This window comes from Castor canadensis, chromosome 14 (assembly GCF_047511655.1).
Source record: "Castor canadensis chromosome 14, mCasCan1.hap1v2, whole genome shotgun sequence".
Taxonomy (NCBI): Eukaryota; Metazoa; Chordata; class Mammalia; order Rodentia; family Castoridae; genus Castor; species Castor canadensis.
Window position 1 is genome coordinate 41,022,151 of NC_133399.1, and position 23,286 is coordinate 41,045,436.

General features: G+C 57.9%; 2 protein-coding genes across 2 annotated transcripts; one reads left to right on the forward strand and one right to left on the reverse strand.

Moving 5' to 3' along the window:
* Nucleotides 1–763: 763 nt before the first annotated feature.
* Nucleotides 764–12,791, forward strand: Nrtn (neurturin). The gene is made up of 3 exons (XM_020166499.2): nucleotides 764–857; nucleotides 9,415–9,590; nucleotides 12,202–12,791. The coding sequence occupies exons 2-3, from the start codon at nucleotides 9,422–9,424 to the stop codon at nucleotides 12,624–12,626; spliced, it is 594 nt and encodes a 197-aa protein (XP_020022088.1). The 5' UTR covers nucleotides 764–857; nucleotides 9,415–9,421; the 3' UTR covers nucleotides 12,627–12,791.
* A 2,739-nt stretch (nucleotides 12,792–15,530) lies between these two features.
* On the reverse strand, nucleotides 15,531–22,510 carry LOC109688205 (4-galactosyl-N-acetylglucosaminide 3-alpha-L-fucosyltransferase FUT5-like). The gene is made up of 2 exons (XM_020166500.2): nucleotides 22,342–22,510; nucleotides 15,531–16,978 (listed from the first exon to the last, which is right to left on the reverse strand). The coding sequence occupies exon 2, from the start codon at nucleotides 16,956–16,958 to the stop codon at nucleotides 15,837–15,839; it is 1,122 nt and encodes a 373-aa protein (XP_020022089.2). The 5' UTR covers nucleotides 16,959–16,978; nucleotides 22,342–22,510; the 3' UTR covers nucleotides 15,531–15,836.
* Nucleotides 22,511–23,286: the final 776 nt, after the last annotated feature.

The following is a 23,286-nucleotide window of genomic DNA, read 5'->3' on the forward strand; positions in this document are numbered from 1 at the left end:
ATGTGAGGGGCGTCTTGCGTTTCCAGATTTACTGGAGAGGAGCTTTAGGAATCCCCGGAACGGGGATGGGAAATAGCTGGTTTTGGGGGACCGTTGCTTTGGTGGCTTCCTCTGAGGGGCTGTTTTGGGGTCCTAGGGCGGGACTGGGTTAGTGGCAGTCAGACCAGATCCTCAGTGGTGCTGGCGTCGAGACAGCTGTGGCTTTTAGATCACAGGAGGGAACTCTTGGGAGGGGGCGTCTTGGGGGCCTGGCTTTCCCGAGGGGCCGCCGTCGGGGTCTCCGGGCCTGGGGACGTGAAGGTCTAAGGAGCTTCCCGCGCCCCTGCCACCTGCGCTCCTCGCGCGCCCCTGGGGCGGGGGCGGGGAGGGGCGGGGGCGGCTCCCGGGCCCGGGAAACCTGAGCCACCGCCCCCAGCCCCGCCCCCGGCCCCGCCCCCGGCCCCCGCCGACCGAGCCGTCCGCGGCGGGAGCGGCGGGAGAGCGCGCCGTGGAGCCGCTCCGAGCGCCCGGGCTCCTCGCGCCGCCGCCCCGAGCCCCGCGCCGCGCGCCCAGGCCGCCCGCGCCGTCCGTGCGCCCCGCGCGCCGCGCCCTCCGAGCCGCCGGCCGTCCAGGGCGCCCCCAGCCCCAGCCCCCGCCGGCCCGGGATGGCCGCAGCCCGCGGCTAGCGAGCCCGGGGGGGCCCCATGGGCCGGCCCGCGCCGCGCACCCCCCGCGGCCGCCTCCTCCGGCCCGGGCCCCCCCGGGCGCCGCGGGCCCAGGCGGCCCGGATGGCGGGCGCGGCGGTAGGGCCAGGGGCCGGGGCCGGCGCGGGCGGCAGGCGCGGCCGCCACTGACGGGTTGTCCAGCGCCCTGAGCAGGTAAGCAGGGCTGGGCTGGGGGCCCACAGGGGATCCGCGCAAGGGGACAGCCTCGTGCACGGCCGGGGGCTCCTCGGAGACTAGCAGCTTCCCGAGGGTGGGGTTGGGCGACAGGTCCGCGCGTGGACGAGCGCTGGGGTGGGGAGGGCGACTCTAGTGCCTCTCCAAGCCACTATCTGGCAGGGGGTGGCCCTGTCCGACGGGGCGGGCGCGCGCTGCCTCCTTAGCCCCCGCATGGGTGCCTCAAGCGGGGCCACCCGAATCCTTTCCTCAGCCCTCTGAGACGCCCCCTCTGCCTTGAGGTTTACAGGGGCCGTGGGGGGCATCTGGATCCCGCAGACCCGGGGCGGGGGCTGCCGTCGCGGCCCAGTTGCGCACAGAAGTAAACATCTGTCAGTGGCGCGTTCCAGCCGCGTTCCCTGCGCGCCGCCGCCGCCGCCGCCGCCGCCGGGGACACGGTGTCCTCCGGTAAGGGCCGGGCCCTCTCAGCTCCTGGAGCCGCCTGTTCAGCCACAAGAGGGCGTGAAAGCCTTTGGAGGGGGTCCCTTAAGGGCAAAGATCGGATTTGAAGGGGTACGAGGCTGTGCCTGCCTTCCCTGCTTTTTATACAAGGCTGTCTCTTGCTCAAAATGATCCCTGGCGGTGGTTTGTGGGTTAGGAGTCATTAGGTCCAAGGGGGCTGCAGACAGTGGGTAGATTTGGGGTGGGACTGGAGAGAGAAATGGTCTCTGCCAGGGTTAATGATATCACAGCATATGTTGAGTGACACCAGCCTACTCATTGGGCCTCTGATTGTCTGCAAGGTTGGGCCACCAGCCCTGAGCTGGAAAATAGGGACAGGAGTTTGGGGGAGGGGTGCTGAGGCTGGACCCCTGGTTTTCCTCCCTCCTCCCTGTCCCACATCAGTCTGTGCTCCATGATACCCTTTGTATCCTAGAGCCCCAGGCTGAGGAAGCCCCACTGGGGCATGACCAGCCTAGGCGGATGTCAGTGCAGGGCTTGCCAGCTCCTCCCCATCCCCGGCCCTGTGCCTGGGGGCCCTGTGGACACCCCTTCCCGTCCTTTCATCCTAGGACTTCTGAGGGTCCAGTTCCTGAGCCTGCTCCACCCCCAGCCCATGCAAAGAGCTGGCTCAGAAAACAGACGTCCCCTCTTCAACCAGGCATAGTGTCCAAATTGCCGCCAGCCGCATCTGCCCCTTAGCTTTTTGGCCTCAAGTTCAGGCTGTGAGCAGAGGTTAGGAGCTTCTAAGAGCATGTGGCAGAAGGGACCAGAAATCTGCAGCCAGACACAAAAACACAAGCAGGAGATTGTTTCAACACATCTGTCCGACAATAATGGTCTGGCTGTCTAGTGTCAGGGCCCTCCAAGGGAGACAGACTTGAACCCAGGGATACAAAGCTGGTTCAGAGAGAGGAGCAAGGGCTCTCCCTCAAGGTAGGAAAGTCAGAGAAGACTTCCTGGAGGAGGGGCATTGAAGCTGGGACTGGGAAGATTGATTAGGAGTTTTCTAAGTAGGAAAAGAAAGGGCATTCCAGTTGACAAACGATCTGGAGGCAGGAAAGTATGCCTAGTTTTGGAATATTTGGGTTACCCTGGTGAGTGTGGCAGGAGAGACAGTTCTGGAAGGATGCCAGAAGAAGAACAAGTTGGGGAAACACATATTGAGGATAAAGGCCTTAATGCATCCAGCATAACTGGGCCTGGCCATCTTTGCAGAGGGCTGTGGGATCCTGTGCAGAGGCATGTTCCCTGGTCCCCGAGTTGGGATGGGGGGGTCCAGGCCTCAAAGGTGAGAAGGGGAAGTGGAGGGGCAGATGGGGTCTTCCAGATCTGCCCAATGAGCAAGTAATCAGCGCCAGTCAGGCCCATTTAGAGGAGCCCCATATCACAGCTGAGAAAACTGAGTCTGGACAGGGTGGGGAATTCCTTCATGCTCTGTGAAGATCCTGAACAGTAAGGCGAGTGCCAGCTCTGGGGGAGGACAAGAGTGAATGCAAGGTGGGCCCACAACTGCTACTTGGGGAGGGTGGAGCCAGGAGGACAGGAGGCTCCTAAACCAGCCTTGTCAAGGGGGCCTACAGCTGTGAGGGGTCCTGGTAGGGACTACCCAGGAGTGGGGACCTTTCTGGCAGGAATGATCTGAAAGAGTCTGGTAAAGCTACTGGACCTCTAATCCAAATTAAATCAGGCTTCAGGTGAGGCCTGGGAGAAATCAGACAGAGGCCCCAGCTCACAGCAATGTGCTTCCTACTCCCTATATGGGGTGACAGAGAAAGGACACCATTCACGCCCAGTACCAGTGTGTCCAGGACCCAAGGCCCATTTCGAATTTGGAGAGAGATTTAAGATGAAACTGCTGGGGTGTGGGGGTTCCAGTCTTCCCTGACCCCTGCCTCAGTTTCCTGTTCAGTCAGATGGCCAGAATCCTGGGGTGTCCTCCAAATGACTCCTGGAGGACCCGGGGCTCCTGAGCTGCCCACCAGGCCCCTAGCCAGCGGCTCAGTGCCAGGCCTCATTAAGCTGATCCTGTCATACTGCCTGAGCCCTCCTGCCGGGCACGTGGCCCAGCCAGGCCCCTCCCTGTGGTCAAGGTGGGAATTTTACAGGCCAAACTACACAGGGCTGCAGTGTCTGAGGAGCAGATGCAGCCTGGCCCCACCAGGCTCTCACCTGTATGCGTGGCGGCTGCCGGAAGGCAAGGCTCCAGGTGCCGAGCTGGGGGCAGCTCTGTTTACTCTAGGCTCAGTAGACACCAAAGCCAGGCACGGTCCTATCCCCAGGCCTTTGTACCTGAACACTCTCCAGATCTTTGCGCATTCCTCAAATACCACCTCTGCTGGGAAGCCCTCCCTAATCACTGGACCTAGAAGGGGCCCCTGGTAACTTGCATTTTACCTTAGTTTGCACTGTGGCTCTGTCAATATCTAAATGACTGCATTTATTTCATTTTTATTATCTGTCTCTCCCACAGCTGAGTCTGGGATCGCCTTGGTTACCACTGAGTTCCTGGTCCCCTGGCTCAGGCCCTGGCATACAGTAGACACTCAATAAATGTTTGTTGGGTTGATATTTTGGGAACAGAACTTGGGCTGACACACTGGGCTTTGTGTATGTGGTTCCTTTCCTTGCTGGTTCTGCTCTGCTGTGTGTCTCTGGGAAAGCTTCCTACCTCTCTGGGCCACTGCACAGCAGAACCTAACACCCTCCTTCGTTTCTCCTTTTTTTCCTCAGTGCCACCTGCCACCAAGTGCTAGGAGGCTTCCAGGCAGTGGTCAGGAAGCCACTGAGAGCCCACCTCTGGTGTTACCATTTGTTGTGTGGCATTGAGCAATCATTTAACTTCTCTGGGCCTCAGTTTCCCCAGGAGGAAAAAAAAAGCTTGTAAAAATGACATATTTTTCAGGGTCCATGGGAAGGATTAAATGAATGGAAGGCACTTAGCACAATAGCCATTGTGCTGGGTGTTAATATTGTTATTATGGCCATATGGCGCTTACAACGTTTACAAAGGTGGCGGAGGGAGTGTTGAAACTGAGGTTTTGAGGGGTGTACAGGAGTTTGCTCAGCCAGTGTTCACATCCCAGTCTAGCCACTTACTGTGAGCAAGTCACTTCCCTTCTCTGGGTCTCAGTTTTCCTGTCTACCAAAGGCAGATAAAATAGTCCACATCCTGCCAGCACGGGCCTGCCCCGAAGCCACTCTCCCTGTGTGTCCACCCCTCAGCTCCACTCTGGCAAACACAGCCCCAGATCTCCTGCAGACAGGGTCGGGGATGGGGACTCGATGCTCAGAGTAGCAGGGCCCAGCGACGGCTCTGGCAGTTAGGCAGTGCGCAGTCTGTGTTGGAGGAAGAGAAGCAGGAAGGAAGGGTTGTCTGGGGCGTCTGTGTCTTAGTCCCTGACACACCGCCACCTCGCAGGCTGCCTCCCACCCTCACCCCCTCCTGCAGACCCTGCATCGGAACCAGCTGTGCTCGCCAGATGTTCCTGGTTTGCCCCCAGATGTGCATCGCCGGCTCCTTGGCTGCCCCAGCCTCCCCGTCCCCTTGTGGGGTGGGGCCGGGCCCTGGGGCTCTCCGAGGGAGGGGGCGCGTTTTTGTGGGCTGTGGAATTTGATTGTTGTTTTGCAGAACCATTGCCTTGAGAGGGGGCCCAGGCCCCGGATGAAGCCCCCGACCCTCCGGGGTCCTCAGTTTCCCTATCAGGCTCAACTGGGGCATCAGCACAGGTGGGGAAACAGACCCCACCTAGCTGCTGACCTCCCTCTACCCCCTGCAGGATCGCACTGAGTTCAGTGGCCCTCCATAGAAGGGAGGGGGTCTTGGGCAGACCATTGTACAGATGGGGAAACTGAGGCTCAGAGAGGGGAGCGTGGCTTGCCTCCCAAGTTTCTCAGCCAGGACCAGGCAGAGCCTGATCTGATCTCAGCGGTCCAAGTCCCTGAGCTGCACCTGCAAGACTTTTGGCCTTGCTCACTCACACATCTGTCCCACCCCACTCACCCTCCAGGAGCCGCTCAGTTTTGCACCTGGCTTGCTAGGCCGTGGGCAGCCACCGCAGCCCCCAAAGCTCCCAGGTCGAGCTCTTCTCTGAATATGGGGAAACTGAGTCACGGGATAACAGGAGTTGGGGGGGAGCACCCCATGAACAGTGCAGAGCTAGGGCTCTGAAGGATCAATAGGCGTCTGCTCAGTGCAGAGGCTCCAATTCCGGGTCTTCTCCAGATTAGAAGAGAGGACTAGGTAGAGAGAGAGGTCCTCTCCTCTTCTTCCTCCCTGCCTTGCTTCCCCCAAGGCCAGAAGTTCTGCCAAACAAAAGGTTACTGCCCCCAAAACTGGGCATGCGTGGTGGGTGCCCCCTGGGAAGCATGGTGGGAAGGTTGAGGCCCCGGATGCCTCATGGACTAGCTGGACATTCTGAGTTCATATTCTCCTCCCTTCTGGCCCCAGCATGGAGGGTGCTGTGGCCTTCAGCTAGAAGTGGGAGTTGACCCTGGTCCTCCTAGTTGCATTCCGGCTGCTGTGGCTCCTGGAGAATGACGACATCCCCTCTCTGGGTGGCAAGAGTTCTTCAGGTTGTGGACCTCGTCCCCAGGATAGAGAAGGGATATCAGGCCCTGTCTTGGCAGCATAACTGGCACCTGAGTTCCAGCAGGGGTGATCCCAGGCAGGCAGCAGTGGCCAGGGCAGGCTGTTCCCTCCAGAATCTCTGTGCCTCTAGCTTCCATCCCTATCACCGTTGACACTCACTGTGTGCGCCACCTCTGCAGCCTAGGTGCATGACCATGGTGGGATGCAGGAGTCACTGGACAAGCCCCGGACCAGAGAGCAAATGATGGGGATCCTGCACCTTGAGTGAGCGCATCCATTGCGGTCAGGGGTCCCCCGTGTGTGTGAGCACACCCAAGTGTGCAGAGCCCCAGTGTGCGCGTGTCTCTGTGAGAATGGACATGTGTGACATGGATACGGGTGTGTGTGGAAACTCCCAAATGTGTGACTGTGACAGTGTCCACGTGCAAGGGTGTTTTGATGTGTACGAAAACACAACACCCAGGGGCTCGAGGGTGAAAATGCCAAGGACGTGAGGGTGGCCATGGCTGTGTGTGCAAGCAGAGTAGCTCTGGGTGTGCAAGTGACGCTGTTTGAGCGAGTATGTGTGTGAGGTGGCGTTTGTGACAGAGCCTGGTGGGGGAGGGAGGGGACAGAGTGCAAGAGGAAAGAAGGCTGGGGTGTGCAGGAGTGTGCATGCAGGTGTGAGCCGCCATGCTAGGGAGGATCCCTCCGTGGGTCTGGAGACTCCAGGACACACATCACGCACACATGGTCTCCTTCCTGGGGCTCTCTGCCACATCTGTGTCACCCCCTGCGCCACCCCCCTCGGGTGGAGTCTGTGCCAGAGACAAACCAGTTGGGTGACCCCCTGACAGAAAAGCCATTGTTAACCATGCTTATCAGTGGCCATTCACCCCTGCTTGCCTGTCCCCCACCCCCCAGAGCTCAGGGTGGGGGGTCGACAGCCCCAAGGCCACCTGGCCTGGTGTGACCAGGCCATTCTGGGGCTGGCTCCTTATTCATTCTCCCAGTCCCCTGTGAAGCCATCTGCAGACCCAGATGACCAGAGCTCAAGGCTTGCTGCAACCTAGGGGAAATGAAGGCACGCTGCTCCAAGACTTGGGTGTGAGGGTGAGCAGAGTGCAGGCTGGGTTCTTCCTCCTGCCAGACCACCAGCATTCAAATGCTGGCTGTGTGACCTTGGGCAAGTCACTTTAATGCTCTAAGCCTCAGTTTCCCACCCAGAAAATGGGGAAAAGCATATTCTCTGCTACTTAGGACTCCAGTGGGGTCGAAATAACTTCATGTAGTTAAATTTGTAGAATTGGTTCAGGGGTGGATTTTGGCACCAAAAATTCCAGGGCTGATTTCTGCTTGCTGCCTGACCCGCCCAGTCCTCTCCCTGCTACTCTCCTCCCCCTCTCTCTTTACTCGCTGCTCTAGCCACACCAGCCTCCTCGATGCTCCCCATCATGCCAGGCTCGGTCCTGCCCCAGGGCCTTTGCACAGGCTGTGCCCTCTGCCTGGGATGCCTGCCTTCAGATTTTCTTGTAGCCAAATTCTCACTCTTGGACTTAGCCCGAGTGTCTCCTCCTCAGGAAGGGCTCCCCCAGTGACTCTAATCTCTCTCACCACCCTGTCACCCTGTTGCCCTGAACCATTTGATTCTTTCTTGTGTGTCCTTGCAAACTGTCTTGGTTCCTACAGCATCCTCGGTGCCTGGCACATCCTAGGTGCTCAGAAATGTTAGATGACTGAGTAGATGCACATGGAGTTACTGAGAGGATGGAAAAGGAATGACACAGGCTGGCGGAGTGGTTCAAGTGGTAAAGCGCCTGACTTGCAAGTAGAGGCCCTGAGTTCAAACCCCAGTGCCACCACCAAAAATAAAAAATAAAAAAGACAACACGACACTCGAAATCTGTGGCCTTCCTATACAGTCAGTGCTTAATAAACAAGGGTGGCTTTCCTGAATTCTCCACAGACATGACACCATGGACTCCCTGATGTGGGACCTGATCCACCTTGTTCCTTCATTCAGCAGGTGTCTAATAAGTGCTTATTATGTACAAATGAGCTGAGCGAGCTCTGGCCTCCAATGCGGAGAGCCCTGGGTTCATCCCCAGTACTGCACACACACTAATAAAGAATAACAAGTACTGCTAATAGTGGCAAGCCTCTACCGGTTTCGTGCCTCAGTTTCCTCAACTGTAAAAGGGACTCAGCATCAGGCCTGGTATACAGCCAGTGCTTAATACGTGTGCGATGCTATACGTGGGTGATGCAGGGGGGAGGAGGCAGTTCAATTCCAGGGCCCAGTCCATGCAAATCGCATGCAAACGAGATGCAAATCGCTCCGTGACGTGCGCCCTGCGCTGCGCCGCCCGCAGTGCGCACGCGGGGCGCCGGCGACCCCGGGGCTGAGCTCAGCGGGCCTGGAGCTGATGGCGTCCAGCCGCTCCCAGCGCGGCGGGCGGGCGGGTAAATGTTTACACCGGGCCGTGCGCCAGGCTCCGCGCCGCCGACACCAGGCGGCCGGGCCGGGAATGTAAACGCGGGCTGGGGGCCGCAAGCGGGGAGCATCTCGGATGGGGTCGTGGAGAGAGCGCACGGATTATTAAACACCTACTGTATGCAGAGAGCACGACGCCACTAGGCAGTCACAGCACCGAATAACCCGTGCCCTAACGGGGACGCCCGCTGGCGTTGTGGGAGCCCCCAGGGACCCCCTGCTCCGGCCAGAGTCAGGGCGACACTGGGGAGGCGATCAGGGAAGGCTTCTCGGAAGAGGTGCTGTCCAAGCTGAGGCTGAAGGGGAATGAAGTGGGAAGGCAGGGAGGAAGAGTTTCAGGCGGGGACCGGCCTGTGCAAAAGGCCTGGGGGTGCACTCAGTGTTGATCCATTGCTGCCCACTGCAGGACATCTGTCTCTAGGGGAAACTGAGGCTCAAAGACAGGCAGGGAGTCACTTAAGGACACAAGTATGGCCCGGTCCCCCCTCCCGAGTATCCTAAGTGCCAGCTCTTGTCCCACAGTGCCACCTGCCGGAACGCCCTTGCCTCCTTCTTGCACTTGGCCCCTTCTCCCGGGGTTGCTGCTACTCCAGCTTTCTGGCTGTGGTCGGGATACACCAGGCTCTGTCCAGCCTCAGGGCCTTTGCACGGGCTCTGCCCCTGCCCGAAATCCCATTCTCAGATGCCAACCCCTACTGCTGTTCAAGTCCAGACTCCACCATCAGCTCCGCAGGAAAACACTCTGGGACCCCCAGCTGGGGCGGCTCCCCGTTACCCCTGGCACAGAGCCCACCCAGTCCTTGGCAGCGTTCTTCCCAACCTTGTTCAATGGTTCCTTGATGAATCATTTCTGTGTTGTTATTGATCATGAAGCAAGTGGTGTTCAAAGTCAGGGGCCCCGCTACGTGTGCAGCACCTGGCCCAACGCCCTGCACCCCGTTTGTTGCTGGAGGGACAGACGGGGCGGGCGGCTGACCATCCGGTGCCCGCAGGCCGAGGATGCAGCGCTGGAAGGCGGCGGCCCTGGTCTCGGTGATCTGCAGCTCCGTGCTGTCCGTCTGGATGTGTCGCGAGGGTCTGCTGCTCAGCCACCGCCTGGGACCCGCGCTAGCCCCGCTGCGCCGCCCGCCGCGCACCCTGGACGCCCGGATCGCCCGCCTGGCCCAGTGTAAGCCCCACGCCTGGATTGGGCAGACACCCTGACACAGTGGGGTTTCGGGCAGCGGGGGCTGGAGGGGGATCGCAGAGAGCTTTAAAAAGATGAGAGTGGGGAGAGTGCAAATCCCCCCAAGGGTCTGGCGGGGGTGGGGTGGCTGCTGGGAACTGGGGTCCTTCCGTGGGTTTAGCTGTCACAGGGAATTAGGCTCTGGCCCTGAGGGGCCGTGGGGGCCAGATGGAGATTAGACGTGGGCATTGGGCCCAGACGGCCCCCGCAGTGCAGCAGGGGACGTAGGGAGAGGGAGGCTGGATCCCACTGTGACCTGCCCGGGTGCACAGGGACAGGTATGGGGGGGTGGGGGAGGAGGGGCCTGGACAGAGAGAGACCTATAAACTGGAAGAGGGGTCTAGAGAGAGAGAGAGGGAAGGAGACAGCAGGGAAAGAGGACGGGCTACACAAACGTGGGAAAGGACGCTGCAGAGGACGTGGGAGCGCCCACCCCCGGGCCACGCTCTTGACGCACTCCCCACACGCTTCTGGCGCCTGTCGAGTCGCAGGTTCCGTCTGATAGGAGCGGTGCGTGGGCCCTGACCTCGTGTACACGCGCCCGCGTCCACCCGCGCGGGCATCTGGGGCGCGTGTGCGACGCCTACGGTGCCGTGCGGGCACGGGCACGTCCGCTCCCGCCCGCCCTGCCGGCCCACACAATCCTCCTTTCTTGTGCTCACAATGGACAAGGGTGGCCTCGGGCGTGAGCTCTACTTCCCCCCACACACACACACAGCTGCTCCCCTCCTGCAAGCTGCGAAGTCCCTCCTAGGACACCGGGTCCCTGAAGCCGGGGCGGGGATCCCCAAAGGCGGCGCTCCGGAACCAGGGCGCAAAGCACACGTGGTGGAATTTAAGGCATGGGGAGGGTCTCGGTCCATGGGCGGGTGCCTGCCTGCCCTGCATCCTGTCCCACCGCCCAGCTTATTGGGGGAAGGGAGTGGCCACTGATCCCCCGAAGTCACAGTGCCAGGCTCTGAGCTAATGGGCCGAGGGCGGCATTTACAGCTTGGGAAGGTGGGGCGGGGGGCGCCTCATCTCTGTGTTTCAGACCCTGGGCAAGTAGCGTGCTCACTCCCGTCCCGCCCTCGGGCTTAAAGAAAGCAATGGGGGACCCCATCTCCTGCCCTCTCAGCCCATCCAAGGCAGGGGTAATAAAAGTTTTTTTGAGCAGGCAGGGAAACCTGGCAGCGCCAACCTGTCTGAAGTTTACACGGGCGAAAGTGGCAGAGAAAGCCAAACCTAGAACCTGCGGTTTGTCTGATTTCAGAGACCCCAACAGGAACAGCCACCCCCCCACCCCACCCCGTCCCCGCCCCAACAGCAGACAGTCCCCCTCCTGGGGCCTCCCAGAAGGCTCATTCTTTCACCGTCCAGGTGCACCAGCCTTGGGGCAGGCAAGGACTCAACTCAGGATTTCCTCTTCCAATCACAAGTGTGGCGGCCACCTGCTCCGGGTGGGAGTCCCCTGCTTGCTTTTCCACCATGGGCTCTGCCTGTCATTCCAACGTCTACATTTCTCTCCTGGAGCTGCAGAGCGCTGGGCAGGGCCAGGGAGAGTGTGACTTGAGGGGCACTGCCTCGTAACTGGGAGAAGAGGGCTGTGATTGGGCCAAACTTGGGGGGACGATGGGGGTGGGAAGACTGTCCTTTGGGCCCCTCTCTCAGCGTCCTGCTTTAGTGGCGTGGCCTTGTGCACAACTTTACCCTTTTGGATGCTGGTATCCTTTCCTGTAGCATGGGGGTGGCCCTGACAGTAGCTGCCGCCACCCCACAGAGCATGATCCCCGCACAGGCGTCACGCACAGTAGGCCTCAGTACCTGCAGCTCTTGAGTGTTCTGAGATGCTCACGCACTGCAGTTTGGCTCTTTGGAGAATCCAAGACCTACTGCCCAGTGCAGCACAGAGGACGGGAGGGAGAGCATTTGTGAGTAGGTCAGGGATCCACAGACTGAATGTGAGGCCTTTGGGTGGGCGCCCCAAAGAGTTAGACATATGACAGAAGCCAAAGGACAAGGCCTGAGGAAATGGGAAACAGCCTGCCAACACTACCCAGAGAGGGTGTACCAGTGTCTTGAGGCAACCCGGCATAGGGGATGGAGACAGGTGGGGTCCCGGCAGGGACAAGGATTTGGGACACACAATACACACCCATTGAGCAAAAGTGTAAAAGGACGCTCCCACAGAGCAACATAAGGATGGGGCAGATAGAATTGCGAGAGTGGACAGAGGGAAGGAGACATGGGGGGGGGTTGGGAGAGCACCAGAGGAAGTGACTTAGGGCCCCCCTCAAAGCTCAACTCAAGGTGCGTGGCAGGTTCTAGGCAGCCAAACACAGGGCAGGTTCGAGAGGAGCGCTGGTAGCCCTGGGAGTCAGCATGGGAGTCTGAGTATGCACCGCCCCTGTGCTGCCCAGAGAGGGTGCCTGAGCAGCCCAGCAACAGGATGGGCGATCTGGGAGTGGGATGAGAAGCCGGAGGTCCTGGGTCCCAGCAAGATCTTTTCGGCAGGGGAGCAGCCGAGGAGGGCGCCCTCTCCACTGACCCCCTTCTCTCCTCTCTCCCCTCACAGACCGTGCGCTGCTGCAGGGCGCCCCGGACGCGGTGGAGCTGCGCGATCTGACGCCCTGGGCCGGCCGCGCCCCAGGTCCGCGCCGTCGGGCAGGACCCCGGCGGCGGCGCGCGCGAGCGCGTTCGGGGACGCGGCCTTGCGGGCTGCGCGAGCTCGAGGTGCGCGTGAGCGAGCTGGGCCTGGGCTACACGTCCGACGAGACGGTGCTGTTCCGCTATTGCGCAGGCGCGTGCGAGGCGGCCGCGCGCGTCTACGACCTGGGACTGCGGCGCCTGCGCCAGCGGCGGCGCGTGCGGCGGGAGCGAGTGCGCGCGCAGCCCTGCTGCCGCCCGACGGCATACGAGGACGAAGTGTCCTTCCTGGATGTGCACAGTCGCTACCACACCGTGCACGAGCTGTCGGCGCGCGAGTGCGCCTGCGTGTGACCCTACCTCACCCGGCCCAGCCAGACGGAGGCCACGCTCCCCACCCCGACGGCGTCCACCTCTCTGCCTGGCCAGCCGGGCCACAGACTGCGCGTGCGCAGAGGGTGCCGTCGAGGCCACGATACTCTCGCGATAACTGTATTGAGATAAAGTCTGGGAACTCGAGCCCGGCTGGTGATTCACGCTCCAGAGGGGATGTGGTTGCCTGTCTCTCGGAAAGAGGGCGGCGATTGGGGGCTCCACTTGTTGGGTGGTGGAAGGACTCCGTTTGCTTTGATAGGAAAGTACAATCGAAGAGTGCAGTTCAGGGGAGTATAAAGAAAAGAGGGGTGAACGGAGGCAGTATCAGCGGGGACCGTCCTTTCCATCCCCGGCATGTCCCCATCCGGTTTAGGTGGACTCAGGTCTCTCGCGACCGACGGCCCTCCTTCGGCCCGGTCCACCCCCACCAGGGTGAACTCGAAGCCGCGAGCCCTTTTCGCCAGCTAAAAATGCCCGTGCGCTGCCCACCTCGGCGGGGACAGGTCTGGGTCCGGCGCCAGTCCCATCCAGGGCCCAAGCTGGCGCCTGCTGGGTCAGAACTGGGTCCCTGGGGACCTGGGTCCTGGGCCCTTAAAAGCCCTGGCCGCGCCTCGAAGGGGGATTTACGACGAGCCCCGCCGAGGACGGAAAAAGCTCTGCGCGGTGTTTGGATACGCCGCGGTGTCACCTTGATGCTTGGCAGGCCCCGCCGGCGCGGGGTGTTGTGTTCCCGGAGCGCGGGGAGGGGCCTGCGTGCCACGAGCTGAGGAGGGTGGGGGAAGTCGGCTAGGATCCCAAGCTGGCATGGACCCCTCCCCTTCTGCCCTTCAGATTGGGGGTCTTGAGGGTGCTATTTCCCCGTTTTCCTGACTTCCCTTCCCGCCCCCTCTGCGCTGATGAGGACAGTTTCTGCGTCCCAGGCTGGGGGCTCCCAAGAGCACGGTCTTTTCCCCGCAGCTGTGTCTCCTACTGACGTGCAGGACTTCCACACGGAGCCCCCGAGCAGGACTGGGCCTCCAGGCCCCAGCCGTGGGTGGTCTGCTAGAAGGCAGGGCTGGCTGGGGTTCCCGCCCGCCCCCGTAGGCTTTTGACTCTGAGGTTTGGGGCAGTGGATTCCCGCTTGTATTTGCGCTGACTCAGCCTGGGGGTGGCAGGGAGGCTGGAGTCCCCAGACGCTTCGGAAACACCAGTGGTGCCCGTTCAGAGCCTTAGTTTCCTCATTCTGGCTGATCCAGGAGCCTCAGAGATGGAGGATGCTCAGCCAAAGGCACGAGCCTGGGTGTGTGGCCCTGGAAACTCCCGCGCCTTGGTGTACGTGGGGGGGCGGGGGGGGAGTGAGAAGGGCACCAACCCAGGCCTCTGGGGACCTGGGCCTCCTGTCTCTCACCCAGTTCCAGCGCCCCAACCACAGGGTGCTGGCGCAACTCACCGGAGAATTGGAAATGTAAACAAGACCGCCCCTGCAGGCCTGGGGCTGGGGTTCTCTGCATGTGTACACACACACACACACACACACACGCACACGCACACGCACAGAGACCCGCCCACATAGGGACTCAGCAGATAGGATCATAGAGCGCTTTGTTTGCTTCTGCTTTTTGGGCCTTATTAGGTAGCTCAGGCTGGTCTTGAACTTGAGATCCTCTTGCTTGTGCTGAGATTATAGGAGTGCACCCGCTTGGCTCATGTTCTTACACTGTCAGACTGCTCCCTTGTAGAGGGCATCCTCAAGGTCATAACTGGTCCACCAGGCACATTGTGCCACACCAGCCCTAGTCTTACGCTGACAGGCAGACATGCAGTGAGTCACAACGCAGCTGCACATACAGGCCCCCGACACACCCACCAACACACGCACTGAGACCCAGCCTTGCACCCAATCACATAGCAACCTATGCCCATCAATGTAGACTGCCTCACACACCCAGAGAGACACCCTCACTATTTCACACTCAAGGACACACTGATAGAGGGTGTGGTGCACATCTATAATCCCAGCACTTGGGAGGCTGACCAGGAGGATTCAGAGTTGGTGGCCAGCCTGGGCTGCATAGCAAGATCCTGTCTGTCTCCAAAAAACAAGTAACAAAAGCCCATTCCCAGCGTCACGCACTCCTTCAGTCACACGTTTGAGTGCCACAGGCACACAGAGTCATACCCAGTGATAGGCCCAGAGCAACTGTACACTGACAGTGATACCAGAGCACAGCTGTGCTTATGCTGGTGCTGATTGTCACACATGCTCCTCACCCTCCTTCCTAGAACCCCTGACCTGCTCTATTCTGCCCCAAACAGCTTGACGGGCACACCAAGCCCCACCGTGCCCTGTGCACCAGGCAGGGAAGGCCCTAGTCCCAGCCCTGCCCACTTTGACCTCCAGGCAGACCTATATCCTTCTCCCCACCTCGTCTGAGTCCTGGCCTCCACACCTTGCTGGAGCCACACCTTGCTGGAGCCAGCCCCAGAGAGCCCTGCCCTCGGGGCTTGACCTTGAGGGCCATACAGCGTTTTCCCACTTACTGATGGTTGGGGCTGGACCCTGCTCGGCTGTGGACGCTGTCCTGTGTACCACAGGATTAGAGCACCTCTGGCCTCTGCCACCAGAAGACTTCAATCCTCTGTCCCCCAGTAGTGACAACCAAGAATGTCGCTGGGCATTATGTTCCTGTGCCTAGCTAGCCACCATTTTCTCCCCTTTTAATAGCATCCTGATAAATCTTCTCCTAAAACAGAACAAAAAGCCAAAAATACTGTCACTTGACATGGTTGAGTACCCCCCCAGGGAGGGGGGTAGAGTCGGCCTGGGGTGAGGCCCGCTGTTCTAGAATGAGGAGGACACATTGGCTTTTTGTACAGCATTGCCATCTGGAAAATGGTGCCACCATCTCCACGAACCCCGAGCAGGTAACAGTGCAGGGGAGTCACTAACACGTGAGCAGCCCCGCCCCCAGTGGGCCCGGGGCCCACTTCCCGGACCCAGTGTCTTGGTAGGCGAGGTCCCCGATGGGTGAGGCTTTAGCAGGAGAGACCCAAGCAGATGCGAGCCAGCAGGGGAGACCCCAGCGCGAAGCCTGGCAGGTGAGGATCCAACAGGTGAGACCCAAGAAGGTGGGGGCCCAGCAGGTGAGACGCCGGTAGCTGAAGTTCTAGCAAGTGAGACTCCAGCAGGCACAGCCGGGGCTGGCCGTGTCACGTGAACCAGGAGGCGATGCTGGGCACCGTCTGGTACCTGTGGTCCTGCTGCAGTCGCCTGCAGGCCTTGCAGAAGGCCAGGGCCCAGCTGCTGGTGTGTGGCTGCAGCGTCTGGCGCCAGCGAAAGTAGCTCAGGTAGCGGGCGTGGTCCCTGTCCAGCGCCTGCAGGTGCTGGGCCAGGTGGCGGGGGCTCGGGAAGTCATTGACGTGGATGAAGGCGTCGGGTGGCAGGAAGCGCTCGTAGTTGCGCCGGCTGGGCCCCAGCACCACGGGCACGGCGCTGGCCTGCAGCGCGTTCCTCCAGAGCTTCTCCGTGATGTAGTCGGGGTGCACCGAGTTCTCGAAGGCCAGGTAGAACTTGTACCGGGTCAGCCGCTCCAGCATGGTGTCTCGCGGCAGTGGCTTGTGGCCGCCACCGAACACGTCCACATGAAGGTGTGCTTGCAGCTTCTGGAAGTACTGCACCCGGGCGGAGTTGGCCCTCCAGTTGGACACCACCCAGGCCACCAGCTCGGTCTTGGCAGAGAGGTTGACCTGGGCCTCGACGGGCAGGCCTGGCCCCAGCTCCAGCCAGCCATAGGGCGTGAAGATGTCCGAGTCACTGCGGTAGGACATGGTGAGGTTGAAGTAGCCGTCCATGGCGGGCAGCTGCTGGCAGTGGCTGGGGGACTCCATGGAGAACCACACCCAGCGCTGGCCGGGTGGCCGCAGGTTGGGGGGCAGCTGTGCCTTGGGCCAGGAGCTGACCTCGCGGTGGTGCACTATGACCGCATCTGCCTGCGGGTACAGGCTGCGGTTGGCGGTCAGCTGGCAGTCGGCTGTACCGGGCAACATCTCAGAGCAGCGGGACAGAGCCACAGGGGTGTGGAAGGGCCATGTCCACAGTAAGATCAGCAGGGGTGGGTGGGCAGGAGACCCCACGGTGGAAGCTGGCCCTGTTGACACTTTGGGAGTCGTGGGGACAGAGGTCGTGGCGGGAGTCCCAGGGGACCGAGCAGGGCTGTCTTTTGACACTCGTAGGTAGGAGAAGAAACACACGGCCAACAGCAGCTGCACGAGCATTCCAGAGAGCGAGTGGCGCCAAGGACATGGTGACTTAGCCCTGGGGAACGACTCCATGAGTTGGGGGAGCTGGAAGACTAGCAGAAGGAAGATAGCAACATAGATGTCAGTGATGTGACACACGAGTTATGACTGCTCATGAGCCCTGAAGGACTGCTACCAGCTGCAGAGCTGGAATTCCAAGCAAGGGCACTGGGCCCCGGTGTTCACCCCCTTCTAGCCCCGGGGCAACACTTGGGCAGGGGTCTCCAGGGAAGATGGGATAGATCCCAAGGACTCAGGTCCCACCTTGACCCCACCCTTTTCCAGACGCTTCCCCAGGCTGAGGAGAAGACAGAGGTGGACATAGTCGAGGCTTGAATCTAGGGCTCTATCTGGGAGGGGTACAATGGAACGGGTTTTGAAGATTATATAGGAGCTTGCCCACAGCTTTCCTGGGTGAGGAAACAGTGAGTGCAGAGGCCTGGACATGAGAGAGAGCCTGACCAGTGTGTGGGAAAGCACAGGATTAGCTTAGGGCTAGCTGCTTGAACTTGACTTTTTTTTTGGTGCTGAGAGTGGAGCCCAGAACTGGCAGCATGCTAGATGGATGCACCACACACCTTAACTTGATTTTATATTCATGTTGTGTTTCATTCAACAAACACTCAAAGAATGGCCCTTGGGTCCCATGCTGGGTGATCTTGGGGCCCCAGGCACGGCCCCTGGACACCCTCTTCCCTGCCCTATGGGAGGAACAGAGGCTGGAGAAGGGGTGGGCACAGGTGGGAGGGCAAACTCAGGGGAGGCCTGAGACCGGGGCACCTGGGGGAGGAGTGGGGGGAGACACAGAGCCCAGGGTGGTCCCTGTTTGTCCTGGACACATCCACGTGAAGACCTCCCCCTGGAGGTTGAGACGCTGAAGGACAGGGAGGGACCCACTTTCAAGGGGTAGATGGGACGAGGTACGGAGGTTGGGGGGTTCAGTTTGGGGGAGACCTCTTGCAAAGGGCAAACTGCAGACACTGGGGGAAGGACCTTGGGGCCTGGGAAGGATTCTTTCTCCTAAACCAGAACACCCTGGAGTATAGCAGGTGCACATAACACTTGAGACCCAGGGACACAGGGGACAGTGCCCAAGCAACCACCAGAGCAGGAAGTGGGGACAGTGGTACCCGCCCAGCAGATGGGCCTGGCCTTTGGTTGCCTCAAGGTCTGTCTGGTCAGTGTCCCTCCACTCCCAGATCCTTCCTGTCCCCACAGGAGTCACCAAGTCCAATCCCAGACCTCTGGGGCACTAATCCAAGACATAGCCTTTCACCTTTCTGCTTCTTGCAACACTGGAGTCATCCATTTTACAGATGGGGAAACTGAGGCTGGGAGAGTCCTGTGGGTCTTTTAAAATTATTTCAAATTACTTTGATCAATGCTTATCTGCAAGGATTAATACCACATTCATTAAAAATCATTCAGATTGCAGGACACCAGTGGCTCACACTGTAATCCCAGCTACTCAGGAGGCAGAGATCAGGAGGATTGTGATTCAAAGCCAGTCCAGGCAAATAGTTCTCGAGACCCTATCTTGACTGGGAAGCGAGGTTTTATTTAGGGGTTCCAGAATCTTAAGAGTCATTCACTTCATGATAAAATATTCTCTCTTCCTGTAACAAAATAGTTCCAAGATATCACTAGTTTAGTCGAAATCTGCCTAAAGTGGACCATGTGGCTCCTGATTTTATTTTTTTGGTGGCAGTAGGGTTTGAACTCACAGCTTTGTGCTTGCTAGGCAGCACGAGCCACTCAAGCCACACCCCCAGCCCTTTTTGCTTTAGTTAGTTTTCTGATAGGGTCCCGTGGTTTTTGCTGGGGCTGGTCTCAGTCTGTGATCCTCCTATCTCTGCCTCCCACATAGCTGGGATTACAGGTATGAAGTACCATGCCCAGCCTTCTGCTAATTTCTTTTGTTCCCATTCTGTGATAAGAGTCTGGTCCAACGAAAGTCTTCAAGTCATAGGCAAAGATGGACACAAATGTCCTGCCTTGAATTTTACAAACTGTCGGTCCCATCAGGACACCTGCTTAGTTTCTGACAGAGTTTCTCATACTTCATTGTAGGCTTATTATTTCTTGTTCTTTTGTGGTGCTGGTGATGGACCTAGGGCTTCCAGTATGCCAGGTGAGCACTCACCACTAAGCCATACGCCTCCAGCCCCAGTTGCAGGCTCATTTTTAGGGCAACCCCTTTTTGTGCACCCAGTTGGGCTGGGTTAGTTTGAACCTGCCTTCATGGTTGTTGTGTTCAGACTTGTTGTGTCCCCTAAGGTTCGTGTGTGGGCTGCTTGGTCCCAAGGGTGGTGGTCTCGGGAGGTGGTGTGGGACCTTTAAGAGGCGGGGTCACTGGTGCTCAGGGGTCCATAAGGGTGACCTTTAATCCTTTCCAATAGCGGGGCTCCAGTGACTTTAGGACCAGCCACTAGACTCTGCCCATGGAGGTGAGGAAGGCAGCTCTCAGCGACCTCTGAGCCCTCTGAGTGGCTCTCTGCCTTCCTGCTTGGAGTGCCATCCAGTTGTTAGGGACATGAAGTCCAGACCTGTGGTTTGTTTGTTTGCAGTACTGGGGTTTTGAACTCAGGGCCTTCACCTTGAGTTACTCCTCCAGCCCTTTTTTGTGACGGATTTTTTTTGAGATAGGGTCTCTGGAACTATTTTCCTGGGTTGGCTTTGAACCTCGATCCTCCTGATATCTGCCTCCTGAGTAGCTGGGATCACAGATATGAATCACTGGCGCCCAACCTCCCAGGTATTTTGTCACAGCAATAGAAAGCTGACCGTACAGGTGCTGTTTTGATTCCTAGGATACCCTAAGTCATTCCTGCTCTTTCCTCCCAGGGCGGTGGGCCATCTTGTCACTTCTGAGCCCCCTTCTGAAATGGTTGTGATTTGAGTTATCACCCAGCTGGGCATTGAGAGTCTGGAGCCCCAGCTACTTGGGATGCTGAGACACAAGGAGCCCCTGAGTCTGGGAGTTCAAGACCTGCCTGGGCAACATAGTCACATTTCATTAAAAAAAAAAAAAAAAAAAGTTCTCAGTAAGATTTACTTCTGCTTCAGCAGGGTAGTTCTGGATAGTTAAGTAGTCAAACAACTTCTGCTGTTTTAACAAATTCAAATTAATTCCTTTTGCTCATCAGCCTTCAATGCCTTGGTAAGAAATTACCTGAATGCTAAGCTGTACAGTTCAACCAGTCTTTAGAGTCCAACCACCTCCGTCTGGGTGCACTCAGACATTTTGCAGGCAAATTCTATGAGCGTCCTAAGAACACGGGAGTCTGGTTCTACAGGTTTTCTTCAAGCTGTCTGTTGTTTCACTGACCTGTGGCCTGGCTTACATGTTCTACCTGCAGGGCTGGAAGATATAGGCCTTTAGGTCTTTTAGGATCCAAAACTGTAGCCAGGCACTGGTGGCTCACACCTGTCATCCTAGTTACTTGGGAGGCTGAGATCAGGAGGATCAGGGTTCAAGGCCAGCTACGGAAATAGTTTGCGAGACCCCCATCTCCAAAATAACCAGAGTTAAATGGACTGGAGGAATGACTCAAGAGGCAGAGTGCCTGCTTTGCAAGTGTGAAACCCTGAGTTCAAACCCCAGTCCTGCCAAAAGGAAAAAAAAAAAAACAGATGCAAACTGCAGCACCCAGCTACAGCTCAGTGAGAGAAGCAGACAGAAAAGGCCACAGAGTGACTCTGTTGACAGGAAATGTGCAAAACAGGAGAATCCAGGGACAGGAAGTGGATTGGAGGTGACTGGGGGCGGAGGGAAGAGAAAACAGGGAGCTACTGCTTAATGGGTAACAGCCCTTCTGTTTGGGCTGCTGAGAAGCTTCTGGCAATGGATGGTAGGAATGGCTGATAGCAATGTCATCTTTCTCTCTTATCTTGCTCCTCTCCCCCTCCCTCCTTCCCACATGGTTGCCATGTGGTGATGGTCCCCACTTTGCTACAGCTGAGGTATGGGGACCTCACCCTGCGGTGCCCACGCTCTCCATGGGGCAGAGCTGGTGGAAACCTCGAAGTGCAGAGGGGGACACCTGACAGTGACTTGAGTGATAGAAAAGGAAGCAAGCTGCCGAATTCCGGGCTCATGGCAACATTTCAGGAAAGACATTGACCACAAGCCCTTGGGGCAGCAGTGCCAACCTAAGTGGAAGGGACAGTGACCTTAGGCCACATGCTGCTCCTCCCCTGGGCTCTTGGGCTACGGGGTTGACTTCAATATGGTGTGTGGTCCTGGGTCTATGGCAACCCCCCGTAGGTGACAGTGAAGTCTTTGGCTGTGACCCCGAGGAGGGCAGACTGGGAGAGGTGGAAGAGGGGAGGTCAAATCACACTCTCATCAACCACACTGTTTTCCCTAGAAAAAGATCAAAGGTTGAGAAAAACAAGACCAAAATAGAAATGAAACTGTCAACTGGATGTGGTAGAGCACCCCTGAAATCCTAGCACTTGGGAAGTGAAGGCAGGAAGGTTAAAAGTTTGAGCGTTCAAGACCTTTGAGCACCTAATGACGCACACCTGTAATCCCAGGAGGATCACAGTTCACAGCAGCCCAGGCAACTAGTTCATGAGATCCTATCTTGAAAAAAATCCATCACAAAACAGGGCTGGTAGAGTGGTGCAAGTGGTAGAGCCCCTGCTTAGCAAGTGTGAGGCCCTGAGTTCAAAGCCCAGTGCTGCCAAAAAAGAAAGAAAAGGAAAGTTTAAGGTCATGGGTTACATAGCAAGTTCCAGGGTAGCCTAGGCTACATAACAGGCCCTGACTCAAAGATAGATAAATAAAAATAAATAAACCCTCAGCTGGGTGCCAGTGGCTCACGTCTGTAATCCTAGCTACTTGAAAAGCTGAGATCAGGAGGGTCAAGGTTTGAGGCCAGCCTCAGCAAATAGTTCATGAGACCCCCAAAATAAGCAGAGCAAAATAGGCTGGAGGTGTGGTTGAAGTGGTAGAGCGCCTGCTTTGCAAGTGTGAAACCCTGAATTCAAACTCCAGTCTTACCTAAATAAATAATCAGAATCAACCAAACAAAAGGTAGTGAATGCAGCCTGAGCCAGGGCCAGAGAGAATCTGGGGTTTGTAAGAAAGAGCAGGGGGGTCAGGGGCCACGCCTGTGGTTACTAACCCAGAGCTGGATCGGGGAGAGCCAGCCATCTAGCACTACCTGCTGTGGCAAATCCACCAGAACTTCCCATGCCTGACCCTCCTGATCCACCTGACACTTGGGAGACCCCTGGCTGTCATGATAGGCTTCTGGCCACAAGCCACATTCTAGATCATTCCACAAACCATGAGCCCCCCCCAACTCCCATGCCACACAAATCAAAGCCAAAGGATGAGAGCACAGAGGAGAAAGGATCACCTCAGGGGGCCTTTCCTAGGAGGGGCAGCTTCCCCAAGTGGTCTTACCTGGCAGTTGGCTGGCTCTGCAGGAGGTCGCACACAGAGTGCTTTCCAGTGCACCACCAATGAAGCAAGACAGGCTGGAGAAGGAAGAAGGAAATAATTTACAGTCACTGACAGTTGCTGCCTAGTCTCCAGCACCTGCCATCAGGTGACTGGGATGTCAGTTCTGTAGCCGGACCAGTATCCACAAGCAAGCTCTCTGGCTATGCTGTCACACTACACAGGAGTGAGTGATACAGAAAGTTCAGGCCCCACCTGTGCCCTTGAGAGAGGCCATGTGACTTTGGGCACATAACTAAATAACCTATAAAGTGAGAAGTTTAATCAGACCCACTGGTTTTCAAAGTGGAGAGAGAAAAGTTTGAGTAAAGCCTGTGCAAATGTCCTGGGGCAACTGGGGTCCAGAATCCAATCAAAGTCTGGAATCACTGGAGCAATGGGAAGAGATTGAAGGAACTAGATCTTCAGAGCCAAAGCTGAGGCTGGGGCCACATGGAGCCACATCCAGCCCTGGTCAGGAGGGAGTGTTTATTTAGTGCAAGGGCAATAGGGAGCCACAGAGAGATTTAGGCAGAGGGGTTAGCATGTTGGTTCGTGGTTTGAGATGCTGTGTCAGGGAGAGCAGAGGCAGGTGGACTGGTTTGGAGGAAAAATGGTCTTAAGCTTTGTTCATCTTGTCCTGGGAACAGAACCTACACCGCCCAGGGCCTGGCTGCCACGTGTTCTTGTTTTCCTGTTCCAGAGATTATTTCTGCCTCTTGTTCCCCACAGCTTTGGGCAGTGGACATCCTGGAAGAACCCTCTAGTGTATTTGCAGAAGCATTGTCCTAACAAAAGGGATTGAGCCAAACCTAGTCAATGTTTTTTTCTCGACTGGTTGGATTAGGTAGTGACTTCAAAAACTTAACTCATGGGCTGTCAGTCTTGGTGACTTTATTTCCTGGGCCC

Excerpts from the sequence above, each read along its gene's own strand:
- Nrtn (XM_020166499.2), top strand. The coding sequence starts at position 9,422 with ATGCAGCGCTGGAAGGCGGCGGCCCTGGTCTCGGTGATCTGCAGCTCC. Across the intron at positions 9,591-12,201 it reads GATCGCCCGCCTGGCCCAGT|ACCGTGCGCTGCTGCAGGGC; the intron begins GTAAGCCCCACG and ends CTCCCCTCACAG.
- LOC109688205 (XM_020166500.2), bottom strand. The coding sequence starts at position 16,958 with ATGGAGTCGTTCCCCAGGGCTAAGTCACCATGTCCTTGGCGCCACTCG.